Source organism: Cynocephalus volans, chromosome 10, assembly GCF_027409185.1.
Source record: "Cynocephalus volans isolate mCynVol1 chromosome 10, mCynVol1.pri, whole genome shotgun sequence".
In the NCBI taxonomy this organism is placed as follows: Eukaryota; Metazoa; Chordata; class Mammalia; order Dermoptera; family Cynocephalidae; genus Cynocephalus; species Cynocephalus volans.
Genome location: NC_084469.1, coordinates 30,291,097 through 30,315,835, shown reverse-complemented (window position 1 = coordinate 30,315,835; position 24,739 = coordinate 30,291,097). Strand labels below are relative to the sequence as shown.

The 24,739-nt window shown below is 38.7% G+C and overlaps 1 protein-coding gene and 1 pseudogene across 1 annotated transcript; one reads left to right on the top strand and one right to left on the bottom strand.

Moving 5' to 3' along the window:
• Positions 1–204: 204 nt before the first annotated feature.
• LOC134387315 (olfactory receptor 143-like) lies at positions 205–3,566 on the top strand (annotated as a pseudogene).
• A 10,424-nt stretch (positions 3,567–13,990) lies between these two features.
• Positions 13,991–14,982, bottom strand: LOC134387314 (olfactory receptor 1P1-like). The gene is given in 2 exon segments (XM_063109819.1): positions 13,991–14,958; positions 14,961–14,982. Coding segments are annotated over 2 exon segments (990 nt in total).
• Between the last annotated feature and the right edge of the window lie 9,757 nt (positions 14,983–24,739).

The following is a 24,739-nucleotide window of genomic DNA, read 5'->3' as shown; positions in this document are numbered from 1 at the left end:
CAGGTTAAAGATGGCACACTTAATGTCAACACATTCCTCTACTCCTTCCTGCAAGTCACTAACATGACAGAAAAGGGAGTTTAAAAATGGCATTAACTCACAAGGACAAAACAAAAAAACAAAAACCCCAGGAGAATCACAACCACCACAACATTTTGGAAGTCAGAAAGTAGATAAATGAGCAGTATCTCATTTGGCGTACTCATGACATCTGACATGAAGATAAAACTAGGGAAACCAATTCACACCGTACTATCTCTCATGTGCTCAGAATTTTGTGGTACCAGGTATCTTTGGAAGAAGTGAAAGTGGGGACAGAATAAATGAAATGCTTGAAAGTTTGTTTAAGAAGTAATTGGATCTTCAGTTCCCTTCTACCTGTCTATGCAGCCAGATGACTGCTTTCCTTTACACCCACTAAAAGATTAAAGGTTTATTCATTAAAGTAAGGTGGAGTCTCTAAATTAAGAGACTACATGAATATTTGAGGGAAAGTTGCCACATACTTCAAAAAACAGCCCAAAAACAACAACAAAAATATTTCATTTATAACCTCAATAGTGCCAAGATTGAAAAACCCTGATTTATATGAATATAAATGAGGACCAGGATAAGGGATACTAACACCTATCAGGCTCTTTTGCTGTGTCAGGCACATTTCTCATACTGTATGTGAATTAACTCATTGAATCCCACAACAGCCCTATTAAAGAGCTCTTTTACTAGCCTCATTTTGTAGACATGCATAGACATAGATAGATACAAATATACAAGTATAGTAGATACAAGTGTCAGAGAAGTTCTTTCACAGTCTCATAGCTGGAAACTTAAGAAGTCTGATTTTAAAGTCAGTCTGACTTGAGAGCCCACTCTCATTCTGTCAACCACTACATCTCTTTATTGAGGTGAAATCCACACACATGTATAGTGTTAAAGCTATGACCTAATATTTTACTAATGCAATCCCAGAGGCTTGTAGAAAAGTAGCAGAAATGGCAAGTGACTATGACCCTGGACCTTCCCCTTGTAGAATTGTGCACAGACTCCAGGGGATGATGAAGAATAATGAGTGAAAAAGAGAGACAGTCACAACTCTGCACTGGGGATTAGGATTTCCTGATGTGAAATTATCAACTGAACAGAACATTCTGTCCCAAAGGATCCAGTGGTAGGTCTGTGACACAGAATGTGAACACAGGCTCAGTTATTTCTACCCTCAAGAGGGGCTCATCAAACTCGGAAGGAAATAATAACAAAGAAAATACTTTTCTGTGCTTCTAATCAATTTTCCCAGAATTGTGGGGCATGAAATAGATTCCCATTTGTGTAACCAAGATGAAAAAAAGAAAGAATCACTTAAAGTAACATGAACGAGGCCTGGAGGGATTGCTGCCCATCAGGAGAGCAGCCGCAATTCAAAATCAGCCTTTCTTTTTATTGACAAGACAAGGAAGTTTCCCAAGAAAAATCAGTTGATACAATCATCAAAGAAGGACATGAAAACAGGCCATGTTACAGAAGTGAATTATGGCTAAGTATAGCTTTAAACAACTAAAACTAGTAATTGCGGTAAAATTAACAATGTGACATTCCAGAATGTAAGTTGTAAAAAGCTAGGTTAATTCACCAACAAACAGCTTGTCCTTAGGGAACATTTTCTTTTCCACATACTTCCTACAGCAATTTCCTTAGCATATTTAAACAGCATTCAAGCAGTTTCCTTAACATATCTTAAAAACAATCAGTAGGTTAAATAGTCAATAGTCCTTTGAGCCAGAATCAAAACCAACGACCTAAAATAGTCAAAGTACACAGTCCCATCCCTGAACAGTGATTAGAATTGATGAGACGGCTTTTGCCAAACTTATCTGTGGACTATTGTCCTCTACGCGAGGACTCTAGCCCCATGCATGCATTACCTAAAAATCCTATTCTAAGATCACAGGAGAATCTAGATTTCTAACCCACTACACCCATTCAAGTCAGCTGACTGTTTAGCTGTCTCATATAAGGTTGTTGTTTTCCTCCTTGCAAGTGAGGAGAAACTTCTGCGAAAATAGTCAAGTAGAAATGATGGCATATTCCCCAGAATACCTCCTCTAGCACGTCAAAGACGGAGGTCTCTGCTGTTGGCACAGGAACAGCATCCTCCTTCACCGTCAGGAACTTTGATTTCCTCAGGACAGTGGAGAGTAAGGGCTCTTAAGGGGCAGCAGCAGGCAGCCCCCCAGGGAAGGGAGGTGAGTGTGAAATCACCTTTGTCTTGACAATTTCCTTTCAAACCCCAAACTGTGTATGTCAGGGGTTCTGGGGGAGCACTGTCTACATATTGCCCTTTTGAGCCTTAATCCTTAGTGAAGACTGAGGAGGAGGGAAGAAACCATGTGCAGAGACATTGCGAGGTCTACCGGCATTCTCCCCGGACAGAGGCACACAACACGGGTGGGGAAAAGGTGGGAAAAGGTGGGAATGTGAATCCTCAGGAATCACCACAGGAATTCTTGCCCCTTGGATGCTTTGCTGTGAGTCTTCAGACAGCCCTGAGGTTAAAACCCAGCAGATCCCCAGCCTCCCTCTGGGGATGAAGAGTGAGGGTCCATTGTTAATGTCTCCTTCTACCCCTGTCCCTACAGATCACATCTGTGAAGTGAGTGGCTGTGGAAAATGACTCTTCCATGACGGATTTTATTCTTACGGGATTAACAGACCAATCTGACTCCGACTGCCCCTGTTTTTTCTGTTCTTGGTGAACTATACGGTTGCTGTGTTGGGAAACTTGAGCTTAATTAATCTAATTTGCCTGAATTCACACCTCCACACCCCCATGTACTTTCCCTCTTCTATCTGTCCTTCATTTGGTCTCTGTTGTTTGTCTTTACCCCCAAAGTGCTGATGAGTTTTATTTCATAGAGAAACATCATCTCCTTCACAGGATGCAAGACTCAGCTATTTTTCTTCTGCTTTTTTGTCAATGCTGAGCGCTACGTGCTGACAGCCATGGCCTATGACCACTATGTGACCATCTGTAAGCCCCTGCTGTACGTGGTGGCCATGTCCCCTAGAATCTGTTCTCTGTTGATGTCTGGATCATGCGTGATGGGGTTTGCTGGGGCCATGGTCCACACAGGTAGTATGATATGTGGTTCCAGCATTGTCAACAATTATATGTGTGACATCTTCCCCCTTGTCCAGGTCTCCTGAAGCAGCACCTATGCCAATGAACTGGTGGTTTCTGTTATTGTGGGCACAGTTGTCATAGTATCTGGCCTGACTGACTTTATCTCTTATGCTTTGATTCTTTTCAACATCCTTCATGTGTCATCAGCTAAGGGCTGGTCCAAAGCCGTGAGCACCTGTGGCTCCCACAAAGTAACTGCTGGCCTGTTCTGTGGTATTGGGCTGCTCACTCATGTCAAGCCGTCTTCTGCTGTGTCCATAGGCCAGAAGAAATTTTCTCCATGTTTTACACCAACGTGGTGCCCGTACTGAACCCCCTCATTTACAGCCTCAGGAACAAGGATGTCAGACTTGCTTTGAAGAAAATCCTGAAGAGAATTATAAGCTGAGCAGAACCAGTGGTGCTGCCTCAGTCTCTGCCCCCATTGTTAGGATTTATTTCCCCTCTTCCTGGACCTCCTCATTTCCTTCCTTTTATTCTTTTTCTTTTCCTTCTCTTTATCTTTCTTTCTAAAGTCTTCCTGACAAGATTTCTACTCTAATAACTTTTCATCTCCCACCATGGCATGGAAGAACTTGGGCCTTTTCTTGGATTCGAGAGTCATTCTCAGTCCCAAGGTGGCCCAGCCTGAGCTCTATTCTGCATATCAGATGGAGACACTGAGATGGTATCCTTTCCTATCTAAGGATAATGCTGCCTACTTTGCGTGTATGTGTGTCTTCCCCTCCAAGGTAAGCCAGGGAAATGGATGCTAAGTTCATTTCTTTTTTGCTTCCCTGAAACTATTACATACAACCCTTCCATGTTTAAAAGGTTTTATTATTTATAACTACATTCAAACAGAGATGGAATGACCAACAAAAATTGTGATCATGGTGAACTTGTAAAAAGTTGCCAGAACTTTTCAGGGTTCTTTTAGTAATGTTCATATTCTGGATTTTAGGCCTCATGTCTGTAAAAAACTGTATACCTTATTGGACTAAGGTTCTACTCGTGGACGTTTGCTGATGGATGAGGCTTACCACTCTGACCATCATTCCCAAACCCCATCGATAATAACAATGCATTGGTCAACTGATATTTTGTCATAAATAGAACTGACACCATCACAGACTTGTCCATGTACCTGTGGACTGTGATTGTGCTTGTGATTAAAAATTACACCATAATAGTCCCAGCTAGAGGATACAGTGAAATGCATACTGTCAAGATTCTTTGTTTCTCCAAGGAAGGTCTATTTACTTCTTTTAGAAAACAAAAATATATGGCACAAACCCTGTCTGATTGAGGTTTATTCCTTCAATGTGTAAATTCTATTTCTCCCTTTTGACTCAGAAGAAAAATTCAAATCTGAAGTCCGTGCTGTGCTACACGTTCTTTACGATCGTAGTAAACATGTCTCCATTTCACGATGAGGAAATGGTTTTGTTACTTGCTCAAGGCCATACAGCTAATGATGTAGAGCCCAGTTTTTAAACTCATCATTTATCCCATGAATAAATAGAAGAAAAAGAAGGAGAATTGTGAGGAAATAGAATTTCTGGAGAATTGTTTCAGAATGGGCTTGAAGTGGGGGTTGTATGGGAATGATGCCCTCAGCCAAGATGCCTATAGCAGTGAGATGATCTTCAAGTCTTTGATGCCCAACTAGAAAATTGCATATGCTCCTATGGAGTTTGATGTTAAAGTGGGGCAAACAGGGTAAGCTAGAAAGAAATGTTTCATCCGATCTTTTTATAACAGTGATCATTTCCTGGAATGGTGAGGCTGAGAAGTTGGGTCAAGACTTCCTGGTGAGGCATGTCACAATTTCTGTAATAGTAAGTGGACTTAACAAACTTATTAGATATGATGCTATCATTTGGAAACAAACAAAAAAAAGAGCTATTAATAAAAACAATGGAAAATTGGGCTGTACTTTGTATGTTACAAAGAAGATAAACTGTCTACTGCCTATCACTACTTTGAATGAGTTCAGGGCAAGGTGCCCCTCAGAGGACATATCCTAGTCAGGGGGCATGGTTAATTATTGCTGCAATTTTTATGTTTTTAAAAAGATATCATGATTTTGACATTTCTAACACATCAGTTTATAAGAATAGTCTTAAAAGATGATGCTGCCAGTTAAGAACTTTACTTCAGTGTGATTAAAATTATTGCTATTAGACCAGAGAGTCAAGTATTTATATTTATTATAATATTTATCTCACTGATTTAATTATGTTTAAAACTTATTTTGCAAGCAGAATCTACATGCCTAGTGTCTGCTTTGAAACTTCTTTGTCTACATTCATTATAGCACCTGGTTGTCAGCACCTGTTTTAATTCAAAATTTTTTTTTTAATTCTTGAAACTAATGAAATTAAAGACACATCATACCAAAACCTGTGGGATACCAAAAAGGCAGCACTAACAGGAAAGTTTATTGCAGTAAATGCTTACATCAAAAGAACAGAAAGATTTCAAGTAAACAACCTATTGCTACATCTCCAAGCACTAGAACACCAAGAATGATCCAATACCAAAATTAGTAGATGAAAATAAATAAGACCAGAGCAGAACTAAATGAAGTAGAAGGAAAAAAAATGTAAAAGTTCAGTAAAACAAAACATTGTTTTTTCAAGAAGATAAACAAAATAGACAAACCATTAGCAAGGCTAACTAAAAAACAGAGAGAGAGAGAGAGAGAGAAAAGACTCAAATAACAAAAATTAGAAATGAAAAAGGAGACATTAAAGCAGATACCAGAGAAATAAAAAGAATCATTAGAGATTATTACAAACAACTGTATGCCAACAAATTTGAAAACTTGGAGGAAATGGACAAATTTCTGGACACATACAAACTACCAAGACTGAACTAAGAAGTCATGGAAAACCTGAACAGTCTAGTAAAAAGCAATGAGATTGAAGCAATAATCAGCAGTCTCCCAACAAAGTAAAGCCCAGGACTGGATGGTTGCACTGCTGAATCCTACCAAACATTTAAAGGGGAATTAATACCAATTCTCTTCAAGCTTTCCAAAAAATTGAAACAGAGGCCATTCTCCCAAACTCATTCTAGGAGATCAACACCACCCTAGATACAAAGATACAACAAAAAGAAAACTACAAGCCGATATCTTTGATGAACATAGACACAAAAATCCTCAATAAAATATTAGCAAATAGAATGCAGTAACACATCAAAAAAATTATACTCCACAATCAAGTGGGATTCATCCAAGGGATGCAAGGATGGTTCAACACATGGAAGTCAATAAATGTGATACACCACATCAACAAAATCAAGGTCAAATATCATATGAGTATATTAATAGGTAGAGAAAAAGCATGTGATAAAATTCAATGTACCTTTATGATAAAGACTCTCAACAAAGTAAGAAGGAAAGTATCTGAACACAATAAAAGCCATATATGACAAACTCACCACCAATATCATCCTCAATGGTGAAAAGTTGAAAGCTTTTCCCTTAGCAATGGGCACAAGGATGCCCACTCTCACCACTCCTATTCAACATAGTATTGGAAGTACTAGCCAGAGAAATCAGGCAAGAGAAAGAAATACACAGCATCTAGATTGAGAAAGATGAAGTGAAACTGTCCCTCCTTGCAGGTGACACAATCCTATATATAGAAAAGCCTAAAGACTCTACAAAAAAACTCTTAGAGTTGATAAATGATGTCAGTAATATTGCAGGATACAAAATCAATGCACAAACACTAGTAGAATTTTATACTCCAACAATGAACTAGCAGAAAAGGAAATCAAGAAAGCAAACCCATTTACAATAGTCACCAAAAAATAAAATACTTAGGAATAAATTTAATGAAGTTAAAAGATCTCTCAACAGTGAAATAAGCAAAGCACAGAGGGAAAAATACTGTATGTACTCTCTCATAAGTGGGAGCTAAGAGATAAAGAAGAAAGGAAAGAAAGACCACAGTGGTGTGCTGGACTTGCAGAGAGAGAGAACATACCTAGGGATACAAAGTGGAGAGGGGAAAGGGAGATGGTGAGGAAGTTTGCGGATAACCAAGGGGATAATTGGGTGGAGAACATAGGGTATAATCATAATTTATGGTAATGGACATGCTGCCAGTATGGATCTGGCCATCACATCTTAGGAACAAGTGGTGACAACTTGCTTTGTAACCCATGAATATTCATAACCAATAAAAACAAAACAAAACATTTTTTAAAAATTAAAATTAATTAATTAATTAAATAAAGTAAACTTTTCAAAAAATTTTTTAAAAAAAATAAGTTTAGAAAAAGAAAATGATCTCTCAACAAAAACTACAAATCAATGTTGAAAGAAATTAAAGAGGACACAAAAAGATGGAAAGACATCCCATGCTCTTGGATTGGAAGAATTAACATTGTGAAAATGTCCATACTACTCAAAACAATCTACAGATTCAGTGCAATCCCTATCAAAACACCAATGACTTTCTTCACAGAAATGTAAAAAATAATGCTAACATTCACATGGAACAACAAAAGACCCCAAATAGCCAAAGCAATCCTGAGCAAAAAAAAATAATAAATCCAGAGGCATAACACTACCTGACTTCAAATTATACTACAAAGCAACAGTAACCAAAATAGCATGGTACTGGCATAAAAACAGACACTCAGACCAATGGAAAAGAATAGAGAACCCAGAAATCATCCCATGTACTTACAGCCAACTGATCTTCGACAAAGACTCCAAGAACATGCATTGAGAAAAGACTGCCTCTTTTACACGTGGTGTTGGGAAAACTGGACATCAATAAGTAGAATAATAAAATTAGACCCATACTCTTGCTGTATACCAAAATCAAACCAAAATGAATTAAATATAAAGGAATTAAATATACATTCTGAAAATATAAAACTCCTAAAAGAAAACATAGGGGAAAGACTTCAGGAAGTAGGACTGGGCAAAGACCTTTTGAATATGACCCCAAAAGCACAGTCATCAAAAGGAAAAATAAACAAATGGGATTATATCAAACTAAAAAGCTTCTTCATAGGAAAAGAAACAGAGCAAAAAGGCAATCTACAGAGTGTGAGAAAATACTTGCAAGCTATACATGCAACAAAGGATTGATATCCAGAACATATAAGAACCTCAAGCGACTTAATAGTATATAAAAAAACCCAATTAAAAAATGGGCAAAGGTGCTGAATAGGCATTTCTCAAAGGAAGATATATGAATGGCTGATAGACACATGAAAAAATGCTCAATATCACTAAGCATCAGGGAAATGCAAATCAAAACCACATTGAGATATTTCACCCAAGTTAGACTTGCTACTATCAAAAGGACAAAATAACAAATGCTGGTAGGGATGCAGAGAAAGAGCAATCTTCCTATGCTGTTGGTGTGACTGTATGTTGGTGCAGCCATTATGCCAAATGGTATAGAGGTTCCTCAAACAACTACAGATAAAACTGCCATATGATCCAGTAATCCCACTGCTGGGTATATTCCCAAAAGAATGGAAATCATCACGTAGAAGGGGTACCTGTACTCCCATGTTTATTGCGGCTCTATTTACAATAGCCAAGAGTTGGCACCAACCTGAACGTCCATCTTCAGATGCCCAGATAAGGAAATTGTGGTATATATACTCAATGGAATACTACTATGCCATAAAAAGAATGAAATACTGCCATTCACAGCAACATAGATGAACTAAGAGAAAATTATGTTAAGTGAAATAAGCCAGGCACAAAAAGAGAAATACCACATGTCCTCACTTAGAAGTAGGAGCTAAAAAATAAAATAAAATAGGAAAGAAAGATACAATCATAATAATATGGTGAACTTTCAAAAGAAGAGAACAGAATAGAGGTCACCAGAGGCAGGATAGGGGAAGGATGGCCATACAATTCTTATAGTCATGAGAAGGGGGAGGAGAACCCAAATGCCCCTCTTGGGGTGGCCTCTGTAGCCGTGCACCAGTATAAGGAACTTCTGGGGGAACATGCAACTGAATTGACCCAGGAACACACACTTGAAACTGCTCCCTCCCTATGAGCCCCAGGCTACTGCAGTGGTCATAGATTGTTATATCACAACAATGAAGGGATCTATCCAGGAAGAAGATATAACAATTGTAAACACATATGAACCCAATATTGGAGCACCCACATCTATAAAGCAAACACTACTAGACCTAAAGAGATAGACCCCAATACAATAATAGCTGGGGACCACAACACTCCTCTCTCAACATTGGACAGATCATCTAGGCAACAAATCAACAGAGAAACACAGGACTTAAACTACACTTTAAACAACTGGTCTTGGCAAATATCTACAGAACATTTTATCCAACAACTACAGATTATACATTCTTCTCATCAACACATGGAACATTCTCCAGGACTTTTGTCTTTTCTAATGTATGTATTTAGTGCTATAAATTTTCCCTTCATCACTATTTTAGTTGTGTCCCACAAATTTTGATATGTTGCATTTTAATTTGATTTTAATTCAGTTCAATGAAGTTTCTATTACATTTGAAACTTCTTTATAAATTATTTTAAAATGTGTTGTTTAGTTTTCAAGAGCCTGGAGATTTTCCTGTTATCTTTCTGTTATTGACTTCTAGTTTGAATTCACTGTGGTCAGAGAATACACTCTGTGTGATTTTAAATTTGTTGAGGTTTGTTTTATGGCCCAGGATAGGATCTATATTGGTATATGTTCTGTGGGCACTTGAAAATAATGTTTGTTCTGCTATTATTGAAGATAATGGTGTATAGATGTCAAATAGATTCTGTTGATTATTTCTGTGGTAGAATTATGCTATATTCTTACTGGTCTTCTATCTAGTTGTTCTATCAATAGTTGAGAGAGATTTTGAAATCTGCAGCTACAATTGTGGATTCATCTACGTCTCCTTTAAGTTCTATAATTTTTTTCTTCACACATTTTATGTCCCAGTTGTATGATGAATACACATTTAGAATTGGTATGTCTTCTTGGTAGATTGAACCTTTTATTATTATATGATATACTTCCCTGTCTCTGATAATTTTCTTTGCTCTGAAATCTACTTTATGTGAAATTGATACAGTCACTTCTCTTTCTTTTCATTAATGTTTTCATAATACGTCGTCTCCATCCTTTTACTTTCAGCCTGCTTAAGTTGCTATATTTGAATGTTTAAAGTGAGTTTCTTACAACTGAAGGAAATTAAAGAGGACACAGCAAGGTGGAAAGACACACCATGCTCTTGGATGGGAAGAATTAACATCTTGAAAATGTCCATTCTACCCAAAGCAATCTACAGATTCAATGTAATCCCCATCAAAATACCTATGACATTTTTCACAGAAATAGAAAAAACTACACCCTAACATTCATATGGAGCAACAAAAGACTCCAAATAGCCAAAGCAATCCTGAGCAAAAAATAAATTAAGCCAGAGACATAACACTTCCTGACTTCAAATTATATTACCAAGCTATTGTATCCAAAACAGCATGGTACTGGCATAAATACAGACACTCAGATCAATGAAACAGAATACAAAACCTGGGAATCAACCCACATACTTATAGCCAACTGATCTTTCAAAAGTCAGCAAGAACGTACATTGGGGAAAAGACTGTCTCTTCAATAAATGGTGCTGGGAAAATTGGACATCCATATGCAGAAAAATGAAACTGGACCTGTACCTCTCACTGTATACCAGAATCACTATATACCAAAATCAACTCCAAATGGATTAAAGACCTATATTTAAGACCACAAACCATAAAATTACTAAAGGAAAACATAGGAGAAACCCTCCAGGAGGTAGGACTGGACATAGACTTTATGAATAAGACTGCAAAAGCACAAGTAACAAAAGAAAAAAATAAGTAAGTGGAATTATATCAAACTGAAAATCTTCTGCACAGCAAAGGAAACAATCAACAGAGCAGAAAGACAACCTACAGAATGGGAGAAAATATTTGCATACTATACATCTAACAAGGGATTAATATCCAGGATATCCAAAGAATTCAAACAACTGTACAGTAAAAAACCAATAATCCAATTTAAAACTGGGCAAAGGAGATGAATAGACATTTTTCAAAGGAAGACATACAAATGGTCAACAGGTACATGAGAAAATGCTCTGCATCACTAGTCATCAGAAAAAGGCAAATAAAAACCACATTGAGATATCTTCTCACCCTAGTTAGACTGGCCATTATTAAAAAGACCGAGAATAACAAGCACTGGTGAGGATGCAGGGAAAGGGGAACTCTTCTGCACTATTGGTGGGACTGTAAACTACCACAGCTATTATGGAAAGCACTATGGAGATTCCTCAAATAACTACAGATAGAACTACCATATGATCCAGCAATCCCACTACTGGATATACATCCAAAGGAATGGAAATCATCATGTTAAAGGGATACGTGCACTCCCATGTTCATTGAAGCTTTATTTACAATAGCCAAGACATGGAACCAATCTAAGTGTCCACTGATGAATGACTGAATAAGGAAAATGTGGTACATCTACGCAATGGAATACTACTCAGCCATAAAAAAGAATGAAATTCTACCATTTGCAGCAGCACGGATGAGTCTAGACAAAATTATATTGAGTGAAATAAGCCAGGCAAAGGAAGAGAAATACAACTTGTTCTCACTCATAACTGGCTGCTAGGAAGGAGGGAAGGGAAGACGGGAGGGAGGGAGGAAAGAATGAAGGAAAGAAAGAATGAAGGGAAAGACCTTGTTGAACTTTCAGAAGAAGAGAGCAAAGCTAAGGATACTAGAGTTGGTGGGGAGGGAGGAAGAGGGTTTGGGAAGTGATAGGTCAGGTAAAGGGCATAAAGAAATATCATGATTTGTGAGAATGGATATGCTAATAATAAATAACAAATTTTTTTTTAAAAATAAATAAAATGAGTTTCTTGTGGACAGCATATAGTTGGGTAACGTTTATTTTGAATCCACTCTGCCAATCTCTGTCTTTCAATTAGTGTAGTTAGACCATTTACATCAATGTAATTATTTTTATGTTCATACTTAAGTCTGCCGTCTTTTTTGTTTATATTTGTTTTCTCTGTTTCTCATTTCTCTGATTTCTTTTTCCTGCCTTTTTATGAGTTATTTAAACATTTTATTTATCTGTAGTGTTTTTGAGTGCATCCCTTTGTATACCTTTTTTAGTGGTTTCACTAGGTATTACATTATATATATATAACTTTTCACGTTCTACTGTTTTCATCATTTTTCTATTTCGAGTGGAGTGTAGAAAACTTGTCTCCATTAAGTAATCTACTAAAATAGAAGTTGTGATTACTCTCTGACCATTTTATACTCCTTATGCAGTAGATAGGAGTCACTTTTCTAACTGGAATAATTTGATATTGATTACCATGAAGATTTATGGTTGCTATTACTCAATTGGGACAGGAAATGATATATCTTAAACCTAGGGAATTCACTTAGCTATCTCTTAGTACTAACATGAACAATAATAAGCGAACAATTAATATTATTAGCAGTGAGCAATTTCAGTCACTATATTGCAAAAAGAGCAGAATAACTAAGAACGCAATCCTTCATGAATGCAAGTCTAAGTTATCCTACCAAGCATCAAGAAAGACCTGCTAAAGTGATAGCCTAGGTGAAGGAAATATAGAATGTGTAGTGGACAGTGGAGATGACAATCTTCATTCATATCCTTGGGACAAGCTACAGCAGTGGAGACTATATCTTGCTTCACTACACTTATACTTAAATCTTTCCAGCTCATAACTGACCACTACCTTGAAGAGAATTCTGAATTATAAAATATATACCCACCCCATTTAGAAAGAAATGAGGCTGATCTTATTTTAACAGCAACATATGGAGGCCCCCATACTATAGGATGTGAGCTGAATAAAATGGGAAACTCCAAACTCATCTGAGTAACATAATGCATGGATTGCATTGAACACAAACCTTGTGCACGTCTTCAGGTTCTCTTGACTAACTCCTTTCTGAAGGCATCGCCTGCCTCCTGGACTATATCACTGCTACTGACTGCCATGCCCCTCATGGATTGGGACGTTGCTACTCAGCACAAGGAGGCAAAAATGTGTATGTGCTCAACCAGCATCTTTTCCAAACTCCTAAAGGTGGCTGGACTCTTAAAATGGCAGGAATTCCAGTACTACATGGGCCGTAGGCAGATACACAAACATAACATTCACAATCAGCCATGACTTATACAGATGAGGAAGATTAGGGAACACCTAATAGTGACCGTATTTAACTTAAATTTACTTATTATATCTTCTCATTATAAATTGCTTGTAACTCTTTTTCCTAAAAATAACATAGATCACATATATATTATTGAAAGCTTTGTTCTAATATATGCAAATATTTTTGATTCATAACCTTAAGGCAATAAATGTCTTATAATTTTCTATTCTTATAGGAAAATATATACTTGTTCACTTAAAGGGGTAAACTCTTTGCCATCTGATATTGACTTCACTTGTTAATATTTTATCATTAATCCCCCTTCCATGACCTCACTGATCAAATTTTGACAAACTAGCAAAAAAGGCTGCACAGTCAAATAAATGAACATAAGTAAAATAAATGAGCAAATAAGCAAGTCTTAACAGATTAACAAGCACAAAGAAAAATCTTGATTTTCCTCAACAATTCCACACTCGTACTGGGGAGTCAAAGAGGGGGGTGGTGATTAGGCACATTGAAGATTCTGAAATGAGACCCTTGAGGTAGAAATTTCTGTGAAGCCCCTCACCAGAGAGGAACGGGGACACCTTCAGTTTGCAAAGTCACTAGCCCCACAAGCAGGAGACTTTGCCCCTGAGAAGTCTGACCAGTGCACCCTTCATATCCTTATTCCGCAGGCTGTAAATGAAGGGGTTCAGTAGAGGAGTCACCACTGTGTACATGACCGCAGCTGCTGTATCTTCCTCTACTGAGTTGAAGGAAGAAGACGAGGGGCACAGATAAGCCCTGATCACCGTCCCAAAGAACAGGGCAACAACAGCGAGGTGGGACCCACAGGTTGAGAAGGCCTTGAGCCTTCCCTGAGCAGAGCGGACTCTGAGGATGGCTGACACAATGTGGATATAAGAGACCAGAATGAGTATGAAGGGGATTAAAATTACTGCGCCCCCCAAGAAGATGAGCACAAGCTCATTTATGTGGGTGTCTGAGCAAGACACCTTCATCAGGGGTCCCAGATCACAGAAGAAGTCAGGAATGATCTTCTTAGAGCAGAAGGAAAGCCGGAGCATGAGGAAGGTGTGAGTCATGGCAACGAGACTTGTGAGGGTCCAGCAGACAGCCACCATGAGAATGCAGCGCCGGAGGCTCATGATCACCGTGTAGTGGAGAGGGTGGCAAATGGCCACGTAGCGGTCGTAGGCCATTGTGGCCAGGAGAAAGATGTCCATGTCCCCAAATGTCAAGAAGAAGTAGAGCTGAGCCAGGCATCCTGCGTAGGAAATGGACCTGTTCTGGGTCTGGATGTTGGCCAGGGCTTTAGGCACAGTGGTGGAGGTGAAAAGGATGTCTGCACAGGACAGACTGGCGAGGAAGAAGTACATGGGGGTGTGGAGATGGGTGTCAGCGCCAATGGCCAGGATAATGAGCAGGTTCCCAGCCACAGTGACCACATACATCCACAGGAACAACAGGAAGAGGAAGTGCTGCTGCTCTGGCTGCGCTGAGAGTCCCCAGAGGAGGAATTCGAAGCTGTCGGTCTGATTCCCTCCTTCCATGAGCCCAGAGGTCAGAGAAAAAGATCTTGAGTGATCCCCATTAAGATTCTGTAAAAATATTTCACTTTAGATGATTGCTGAGCATGCCATTCTCTGAACTCTAGAAAAGAATGATTGACAACATGCTTGTACTGACCATCTGCTATGTGCACTGTAGGTTTTTATTGAAACCTACTAAACGCATTATGGTAGAAGGTGTGGGAGACAAAATTTAAGATAATTAAAATAGATTTATTGTTGGACTTCTGTACACTCTTTTTTGTCCCAAATTTCCTTAGTTGTACTTTCTTTTTCTTTAGCTGTACCCTCAGGGGAGTCAGGACATTTCCAGTCATTCAATTCTATAGGTATTAAGAACCGACTCTGGACTAGTACAGTGCTAGGTAAATAAGACAGTAATAATCCCTAATCTCAGAGAATTTTTAATCTAATGGAATGGACATAATTGCCTATATTAAAATCTTACAAAATCTTGATTTAAAGTTTCCCACCCATTCAACCACCTTGAAACCACGGTCAGACCCCAGACTGTACCTTTTCTGATTTATGGCTCCAAAAGTCAATATTTTGAAAACACAGTTTCCTATTATCCATTTTTTCAGAAACCGATTCAATATTCAAACAACTATTTAGTCAAGACCTGCTATACACAGATTACCCTTCATGGTGTCAGTGAAACGTGCCTGAAGAAATCATAACCTCCACTCACCAAAATCTCAGAATTTGGTTGGATGTACATGCACACGCACAAACACACACATGCACACACACACTTTCTTCTTTGTTGTTTCACTGACACTTTTCTGTCACTGAATACACAGTGAAACATGAGTTTAAGTCCATTTAATTCAGTTCAATTCTGCAAACATTTATCAGTCTTCTCACCTGTTGTACTTGCATCTTGACTTCTCTTTAGTACAAGGGGAAGTGCATTCTGTATATTTTATCTGCATAAACACCATTGGGATGGATGGAGTGGAGTGTTAATTATGGATGGGTGGTGAGGACTCAGTGACAGGGAAAAGCTATAAACTTAATTTTATCAAACAACAGATAAAACTTTTAGAAGCTGCCCGGATCCTTTCAAGTGATGCAAAAGTATGCATTTGCAAAGAAAGAATAAAAAGATGCAAAGGAAACTAGGTTAAAAAGGATACAGTGGAATAATTCGTATGTGAATTACTTATTTGAGACTAAGCCATGATCACCTAGATCCTGATTTTCCCATTTCCCCAGCTTGGAAATGAATGCATGTAAACACCCTGAATCAGCACAGTCAATGTGGAAAGCCAAGGCCAGGTAGCAAAGCAGGTGAGTACAGCAGGCAATAATGGAGAATGGCAGAATCTACACGTCCTCAGCTAATATTCCTGCCTAGAAAAAGAGGACTTTACTCTGAGTGAGAAAACAAGGCAAGATATAATGCTGGACAACGTGAAGAAAACAGGTGAGGGAATTGTACAGAGGAACATCACTCAATAAAGCAACCTCCATCATTGTAGCAACAGAAGGAGTCTTTGAATTGAGAATTTGAGCAAGTTACTCAATCTTGCTAAACCTCTGATCCAGAAAAAGGCAAAGTGTTCAAGTGTGAATAATAACTGATGGTTAAATTTCTGGACCTATACAGAAATATCATAAAAAAGAAAGCCTGAAAATCCAAGCTTTTCATCAGCAGAGAACTCACAAGCAAATTGTCCCTGTTGAGAAAAATTCTAATACAATGTATCTTCAAGATCTTCAGAATCTAATGAAACAATTAGATTTGTGAAAGAATAACACAAAGGTGAATAAAGAAACTCAGAGAAGATATGTCCAGACCACAAGAAGAATGGGAAATAGGAATTGAAAAAAATATAAAACGAAATTAAAGAAAAAGTCATTTCTTCAATGAAGACTAAATTACAAAGATGTTAAGGGAAAATGGACAATACAGAAATCTTCAGGAGAGAATTAAAGGATAGAAATCAGAAAGGCAGAAGAAACAAAAAGAAAGAATGAGGTAAAAGAGTTAGAGAAAAAGAAATGGATAGAAGACGGACCAAGGAGATCCAGTATAGGAAAACTAAACTTTGGAATGGAAGAATATTTAAATTATAATTTAAATAAATTTCCCAGAAATAAAATGTGTCCTTACTCTACATATTGAAAAGTCATATTTTATACCTGGGAAAATTGGTAAAAAAAAAAAAATAATCAATTTTAAAAATAACTCAGCAAAATTATTAGACCTTTTTTTTTTTTTTTTTGTCATTTTCGTGACGGGCGTTCAGCCAGTGAGTGCACCAGTCATTCCTATATAGGATCCGAACCCACGGCAGGAGCGTCGCCGCACTCCCAGCGCCGCGCTCTACTGAGTGCGCCACGGGCTGGGCCCTATTAGACCTTTAAAATAAACAAAGAATCCTTTAGGTAAACAGCTCCTCCTTCGCCACCAAAAAAAAAAAAAAAAAAACTTAAAGAAAAGAATCAGGTCAAAATCAGTCTTGATAGCAACATTCAATGCCAGAAGATAATAAAAGAATACCTACAAGAAACTAGAATTTTCTACCAGCCAATCTGTACTTTAAGTATAAGGGATACAAGCAAAGAGTTTTGAACATCAAGAAACTCTGGGATTATTATTTCCATGAGCACTTCCTCAGGAATCTACTAGAAGATGAGCTTCACGTAATCAAGAAAAGGTTGGAGTAACCTCAGCAAAAAGACTAGGAAAGCACTGAATATATATTTGCTATAGAACTAAGACCAGAATGTGGGGCTAAAGGCGACATAATAGTATATAAATGTAATATATGCTAATAATGTGGAAATAACTAACCAATAAATGGCAGAAGGAGGAAGAAAGTAGAAAGTATAATAAGTTCCTGATTATCTATTGGGAATGCTTAGGAGAAAAGGAATATCATATTAAGCAGATAAGTCAAATAACAGAAGTTTAGACCATTTAATAAGACAAAGATAAACTAAGAAAGATAATACTATTTATAAAATAGTAATATTGGATGGTGCAAAAGAGGAAAGGGTGGCAAGAAGAAAAGTTACAAGTTAAATTTATTATTGTTTATACTAAGAAACAAAATATATTGCTTAAACAAAGAGGGGACTAAAGGTGCTACGCTAAGGTGTTAGCATAATGGAAAACTTCCTATGACCAGAGAGAGAACTACAGACCAAATACTAAAGGGCATTAAATAATATGACAGACCTAGGCCTAATATATCAGTTATCTTAATAAATGTAAATGCTTAATGCACTTTTTAAAAGAAAAATATTTTAAATTAACTCACAAAGCAAAATCCACTTCTATTCTGTATATAAGAAAAATAGCTAAAATAACGTAATTCAGAATGGTTGAAAATGAAATGATGGGCACATAGGAGGCTAATGTGAACAAAAGGACATGATCTTTATGTCAGCAAAGGCAGAACTCAGGACAGAAAGCATTAAGCAATATGCAGACTGCTTTACAATAATAAAATCTCCATTCACAATGAGATTCTAAAAAAATCTAATATCTCTCATATCTGAGCACCAAATAAAACAGCAGATAGTTTCTTGAACTATAGAAGACACAAGAAAAAATATAAGCACATTAATAAAAAAACTTAAGTAAACTTTTGTCAATCCGAGTCAGATCTAGTGATTAAAAAGTAAGTATAGAGAATACAAAACAAAATTAGACGTGTGAATATGTGTGTGTGTATGCAATGTATGTGTATCACTGTGTTACAATAATAATAATGAATGTACATCACTTTCAAGTTCATATTGAACATATAGAAAAAATACAGTATATAAATCCAAAGATAAAACTTCAAATAAATTCTAAAAAGTGGCAATAATTCAACTAATGATCTCTGACAAAAACACAATAAAAATTAATTACAGAAAAAATGAAAATGGGCTTTCAACCTGGAAAAAAATATTTAAATATCTTTATTCAATAACACTTGGGTCCAAAAGAGACATAAAGATCTAAACTTCAGAATTTTTAGAAAATATCAGCAACAATAATAATGTTACATATCAGAATCCACAGAATATTGTTAACATAATAATCAAAAGAAAATTCATTGCCTTAGATACTCATATGAAAAACAATAAAGATAAAATATATAATTTAAACATCAAACACAAAAAGGACAACAGAGATAAACTGAAGGAAGGAAGGAAAGGACAGGAAGGAAAAAATTTAAAGCAAAAATTGAATAAGAAATCAGAAAACAAAGTTTAAGAAAAAAAGCAGTTCATTGGTCTTTTCAGCAAATGGTGCTGGGACAACTGAATATCCACACACCAAAGAATGAATTGAAATCCCCTACCTCAAACCATATATAAAATTAACTCAGAGTGGATCAAAGGCTAAGAACAGTTTTGGGGATAACTGAAGAAACTTGAATATGGATCAGTAATACACAATAATAAAGAATTATTATTAACTGGGTTGGTGTGGAAATGCTCTTTTGGGCAAGTGGACAAGGGTTTTTTAGAGATGTAGGCTGAATATGCAGGACTGTAATGCCATAATAATTATAATCTACTTTAAATTGATTCAGCATTAAAATGTTAATCTATAAAACCAACATAGTGTGTGGATAATATTAACATGAATGCTGCAGAAATGATCATCCATTTTGTAGAGTACAAACTTAAGATTTTCTCAAAAATTTCAGATGAAAGAGACAAAGAGATAAAAGCAATGTGAAAAGAAATGATAGTTATAGGAAATATAGGACCAGGATCCTATTCAAAATTTTGAGAAACCCCAAAGGAAGGAACAAATCAAAATTTTAGAGCCTGACTCATTTTGTACTAAAATGAGTCCTGCATTTGGAAATCAAAATGGTTCTCAGAATTCTGCATATAATCATCAAAGGATAAAAGACCTGTAAATGTACAAATCCTGGAATGTTAAATTTCAAAGATAAATATTCATCAATCTCTACTCAATATTAATCAACATATATTGAGAGCTTATTGTCCAGGATGCTTTCCAAAGTTCCTTACCTGTATTATCTTATTTCACCTTCTTGATACACAGTAAGAAAGAAACTATTTACTATCTCCATTTGCATGTGAGGAAATTGATGTTCAGAGAAGTTACTTAAAAATTACTTGCCTAGGGAGTTCCGGTCAAGATGGCAGAATAGATGGTTCCCAGCGTCACTCTCTCCCACAAGTCAACCAATTTACAACTACAAAAATGTAACATCAGCCAAGTTGGAGCCACTGGAGCTCAAGGGAAGAGGAGAGAGACCTACGGAACTCATGAAGGTGGATGAAACCAAGATGAGAGAAAAAAAAAAAACCTGCTCTCAGCATTTCGGGCTGCGGATGCTTTAAGGCTGGAGCTGATGAGCGCATGGAGCAGGAGCTGGCAGAAGCTGCAGCTGTGCCCTTCAGATGGAGTTACTTGGAGGTGGCAGGGGAGAAGAGAGCCTTGGTGGCCCCCAAGACAGCAAGACCACTAAGAGGGTTCCTGTGGGCCCATGCAGGAGCCAGGAGCCAGAACAACTGAAAAAAGGGAGCCACTCAGAGGCCAGTGAGTCATTGCAAGGGACCAGTGCACGGCCTGTCCCATCGAAAGTGTTTGGAGCACAGACGGTGGGGGAGACAGGCCCACTGGGAGAACACTGGGGCACAGCAAGGACAGCCGATCTGCCCCCCAATCAGCACAGGACCGCTCAGAGGAGACTGGTCGGAAATGCAGAATTGCATGGAGTGTAGTTTGATGAAAAAACTCAGGCCCAGATCAGAGTTTCTACACAACCCAGGTGCACCAAGTCTCTGGAGAGCTGGAAGTATCTAGAAGGTCAACCATTAAATCCTGAGCTGCACAAAAAGCCTTCCCTAGGGAGACAGCAGCAAAGCAGCAATTTATTCAACCACACAGCTCTAGTACTGGTTCTCACAGGAAGTTCCCCCATTTTAGAAGTAAGCAAAGGACAAAAAATTAGTTCCAGCCCAGGACACCACCAGCACCTTGGGGCCTGCCTAGGAGCCAGAGGCTTGGAGCCAGGGATGGACCCCACTCCCACAACGAGGCACACTGTGCCAGTGCCTCGGGGCCCACCCAGTGACCCGAGGCATGGAGAAAGGGACTGGACACCCCCCCACAACCAGGCATACTGCACCAGCACATCAGGGCCTCCCCAGTGACCCAAGACATGGAGCCGGGGACTAGACACACCCCACAACCAGGTACACTGCCAGCACCAAGGAGCATAACAAAAACATCACCTCCATAAGGGTGGCCCACCACAGCCACCAAAATAACCATGGCTGCTGTGAAAGTGGCTAGATACCACAATCACCATGCAGATGGTCTGCCAACCACTGGAGTGCACTGACAAAAGGAGAGTCACCAGCAGAGATAAAGAAAGAAGAGGATGTCTCTCTCTACAAATTCCATTTCAGAGTGATAGAAGAAGCATCTGCTCTAAGATAATATTGAGAGACCTGATCACACCTCTCAGCATTGGACAGATCATCTAGGCAACAAATTAACAGAGTAACCATTATTCTTTCAGAAGGAGAGAAGAAATCTAAGGTAATTAGAGAGGGGGGCAGGAGGAGGGAGATGGGGATGGATAGAGATTGGACAAGGGGCATAAAGAATAATTACGATTTGTAACAATATATATCCTAGTAATATTAATTTGATCAACATATGTCAATGTTGAACCCCCCAAATATGTATAATCAGTTTTGATTCAATAAATAAAATAAAATAAAAATGACTTGCCTAATTTACACAGTCTTTAAGTGGTAGGATCAAGACTCAAGCCCAGTTCTCTGAAACCCTAAAACTTGGGCTCTTGTCTTCAACTACATCAGGTTGATTTCTACCTCCCACTTTCTGGGTGAACTTAAAGCTGTCTCTCTCCCCAAAGAGGAGCTCTGCCATGAGGCAAGAGCAGATGCCACTTTCAGTACTAACAGTATGACTTTCACTCATTCAGCAAATATATATTAAGTGTGAACTACATGCCAGGAACACTGCAAATATCTGGGAATAGAGATTGTTTCCACAAGAAGGCTGGATATAAAAGGTACACATAAAAACAGATTTTCTCAATTTTAGCAACCACAAGCTAGGAACAGAAATTGAAAAACAAAATCCCAGCAGCAACAATAACAAGAAAATCTATAAAATTCTTAAAAATAAGTGCAACAAGTAAAGCATAAGACCTATAAAAAGAAGACTATAAAATGGTATGAAGAAAATCAGCAAGATAAGAAAACTAGAAAAGACACACCATGTTCTAGGCTGGGAAAAATCTATCATCAAAATTCTAACCTTGCCCAAATCAAAATATAAAGAGAATCCAATTCCAATTAAATTATTAATGACTCTCAGCTTTTAAGTCTCAGCTCAAATGTCTTCTCCTCAGAGTCCTTTCTTGACTTCTTTATTTAAAGAAGCCACTTCACATACCGGTTACTGTCTGTCTATCAAACGGTATGGTATGCTCGATAACTTCACGGCACTCTCTACATGCTAAGATTGTCACTTGTGTTCACTTGTTCACTGTCTTTTTGTCCTCCAAGGAAGTAAGTTCCTTTTCCTGCTCGTTCACTACTGTATCATCATTGCCTCAAACAGTATGGAGGCAGAGTAGAAACACAATACAAACCTGTGAAATTGCAATGCAGAGATGTACAGCATGCCATAGCGACACAAGAATGTATCCCCAAAACTGGAGGGACATTTAATTCAGTTTCCTTGGTCAAGGAGCATTTTCTACAGGATGTTATATCTGAGCTGAGGCAAAATGAATCATGGTAATCTCAGAGCACTTCGAGTGGCTCAGAGTGGCTAGAGAGGAGAGGAGAGGGGGGTGAGAGGATGTCTGCATTGATAGGAGGAGAAAACATGCATCGTTAAAATCCTGTTTTGAGGAACATGTAATAATACAAGTAAATGCATATAATATAATATTAACTAAAAAGTATTTTAAAAGCACATCTGGACAGTACTAAGAAGTGGCCAGACTTCCAGAGTCACAAGGTAAAATGGGAACCTGATCTGAATTGGTGCAGGATGCTCTGTTGTCGGGGAGCTGCTGATCAGTGCACCCTCAACAGGCAAAACAGCCTCTCCCGGGATGCTGGTGAGAGGATTCCTGGTGAAAACGAAAACTGAATTAGTGGATGCCCACAGCACCTCATTCAAGTCCAGCGCTCTCATTCTTTTAACAGAAGGGAGGAGGGAGAGACATTACAGGTAAGGAAGTTTGAGGCATTATAGGTAAGCTCTCCTGAAGGGGACAGACTCCTTTCAGTGGTGAGGACTCCTGGGAAACTCAGAGTCTCTGGGACGAGTCCATCCAGAGACGGTGCAGGGGAAAGAGCTGCAGGGAAGGGACCATGTTCCACAAGCTGCCAGCAACAGACAGGAGCAGAGAGGTGAGGAGAGACGAGCACCTCCTTGAGCAGCAAGGACAGGAGGCACTGGATCTCAGGGGCTGGACAGAAACTTCAGAGTGAGAGTAACCTCTGAGGGCCATGTGCCCTCACCTGGACTAAGGATTCAAACTACTGAGCAAGAAGCCTGGCTCTGCCAGACCTGAGAGTACAGGCTCAGAGCAAGAACCTCACCCACCCCAGGTAAAGGAGCATTTCCTGTGAAGGAAAACTTAACAGAACATGTCTCCAGCAGAGCCTCCCTGGGGGCGGGGGGGATGATGTTAAAGGGAAGGGAACTTCATTCAGTGAGTCCTTCTAGGGGCCCTGACCTGGAATTTTTTAGATACCCCCAGAGTCACTGGAGATAGACCTTGCTGTCAGCCTGTGCTAAGTGAGGAAACTGAGGCTCAGAAAGGCTGAGTCAGCTGCCCCAAGGTCACACACTGATCAACAGCAGAATCTGATCTCATCTTTCCTCTTCTGACTCCAGATGCCCTGCATTGGTACGGTGTGCTTTGGAAAGGACAATGGCCATGGAGAGCCTGCATTTGGACACAAATAGCTTCCTCTGGCCACCTGTTGTCCATTCTGATTCACTTGCTGGCCCAACAGATCATTCCCTGTGTCTCCTGAGTTCCTTTCCTCAGTGCCAGCCTGACCCTGATGGTCTCCCTGTGACTGCTCCTATCCACGTTGTCATCAATCTGATGCTGTGTCTGCTCTGTCAGAGCCAAATGTGATATTTTTCAATTACTTGAACACACAGTTGAATGTTGAACTTCACATCTGAATGTTCGCATTTACTCTTCCTTCTGCCTTGAGCACTCTGCTCCACCGCTGCCAACCCCCTTCCTACTCATCCTTTGGGTCACAATATAAACATCCCAAAGAGGCATTTGCATACTTTCCTCATCTTGTTGGGTCTTCTGTCTGACATACACCTTCACTGCCCCTATTTCAACATTCTATAAATTCTGCTACTTACTTGAGTAAGTCCAGCTTTACCACCAGATGAAAGCTTCAGTAAGTTGGGCCCTGTGTGTCCTGTTTACCACTGTAATTCCCCAACACCTAAGATAATACCTGGCACAAAAGAGATGACCAATAAACATTCAGTGCCTGAGTGAAGGAAGGCATGAACACGGAGATGCGTAACTCGTCAAATTTACCATCTGTTTTACCATCATAAAACTGAGACACATGGAAGTAAAAGTAAGAAAAGCTAGTTTCCCTGAATTTGTGGGTGTGTGTGGCAGGGTGGGTGGATTCCATTGACCATATATTCCAAGAAATCTAGAACTCTGTACTGTGTGCAACTCAGTGCAATGGCCCATTATAGTCTGCCCTGATGCAGAACAAGTGATAAGCAGACATGCTCCATTCCCA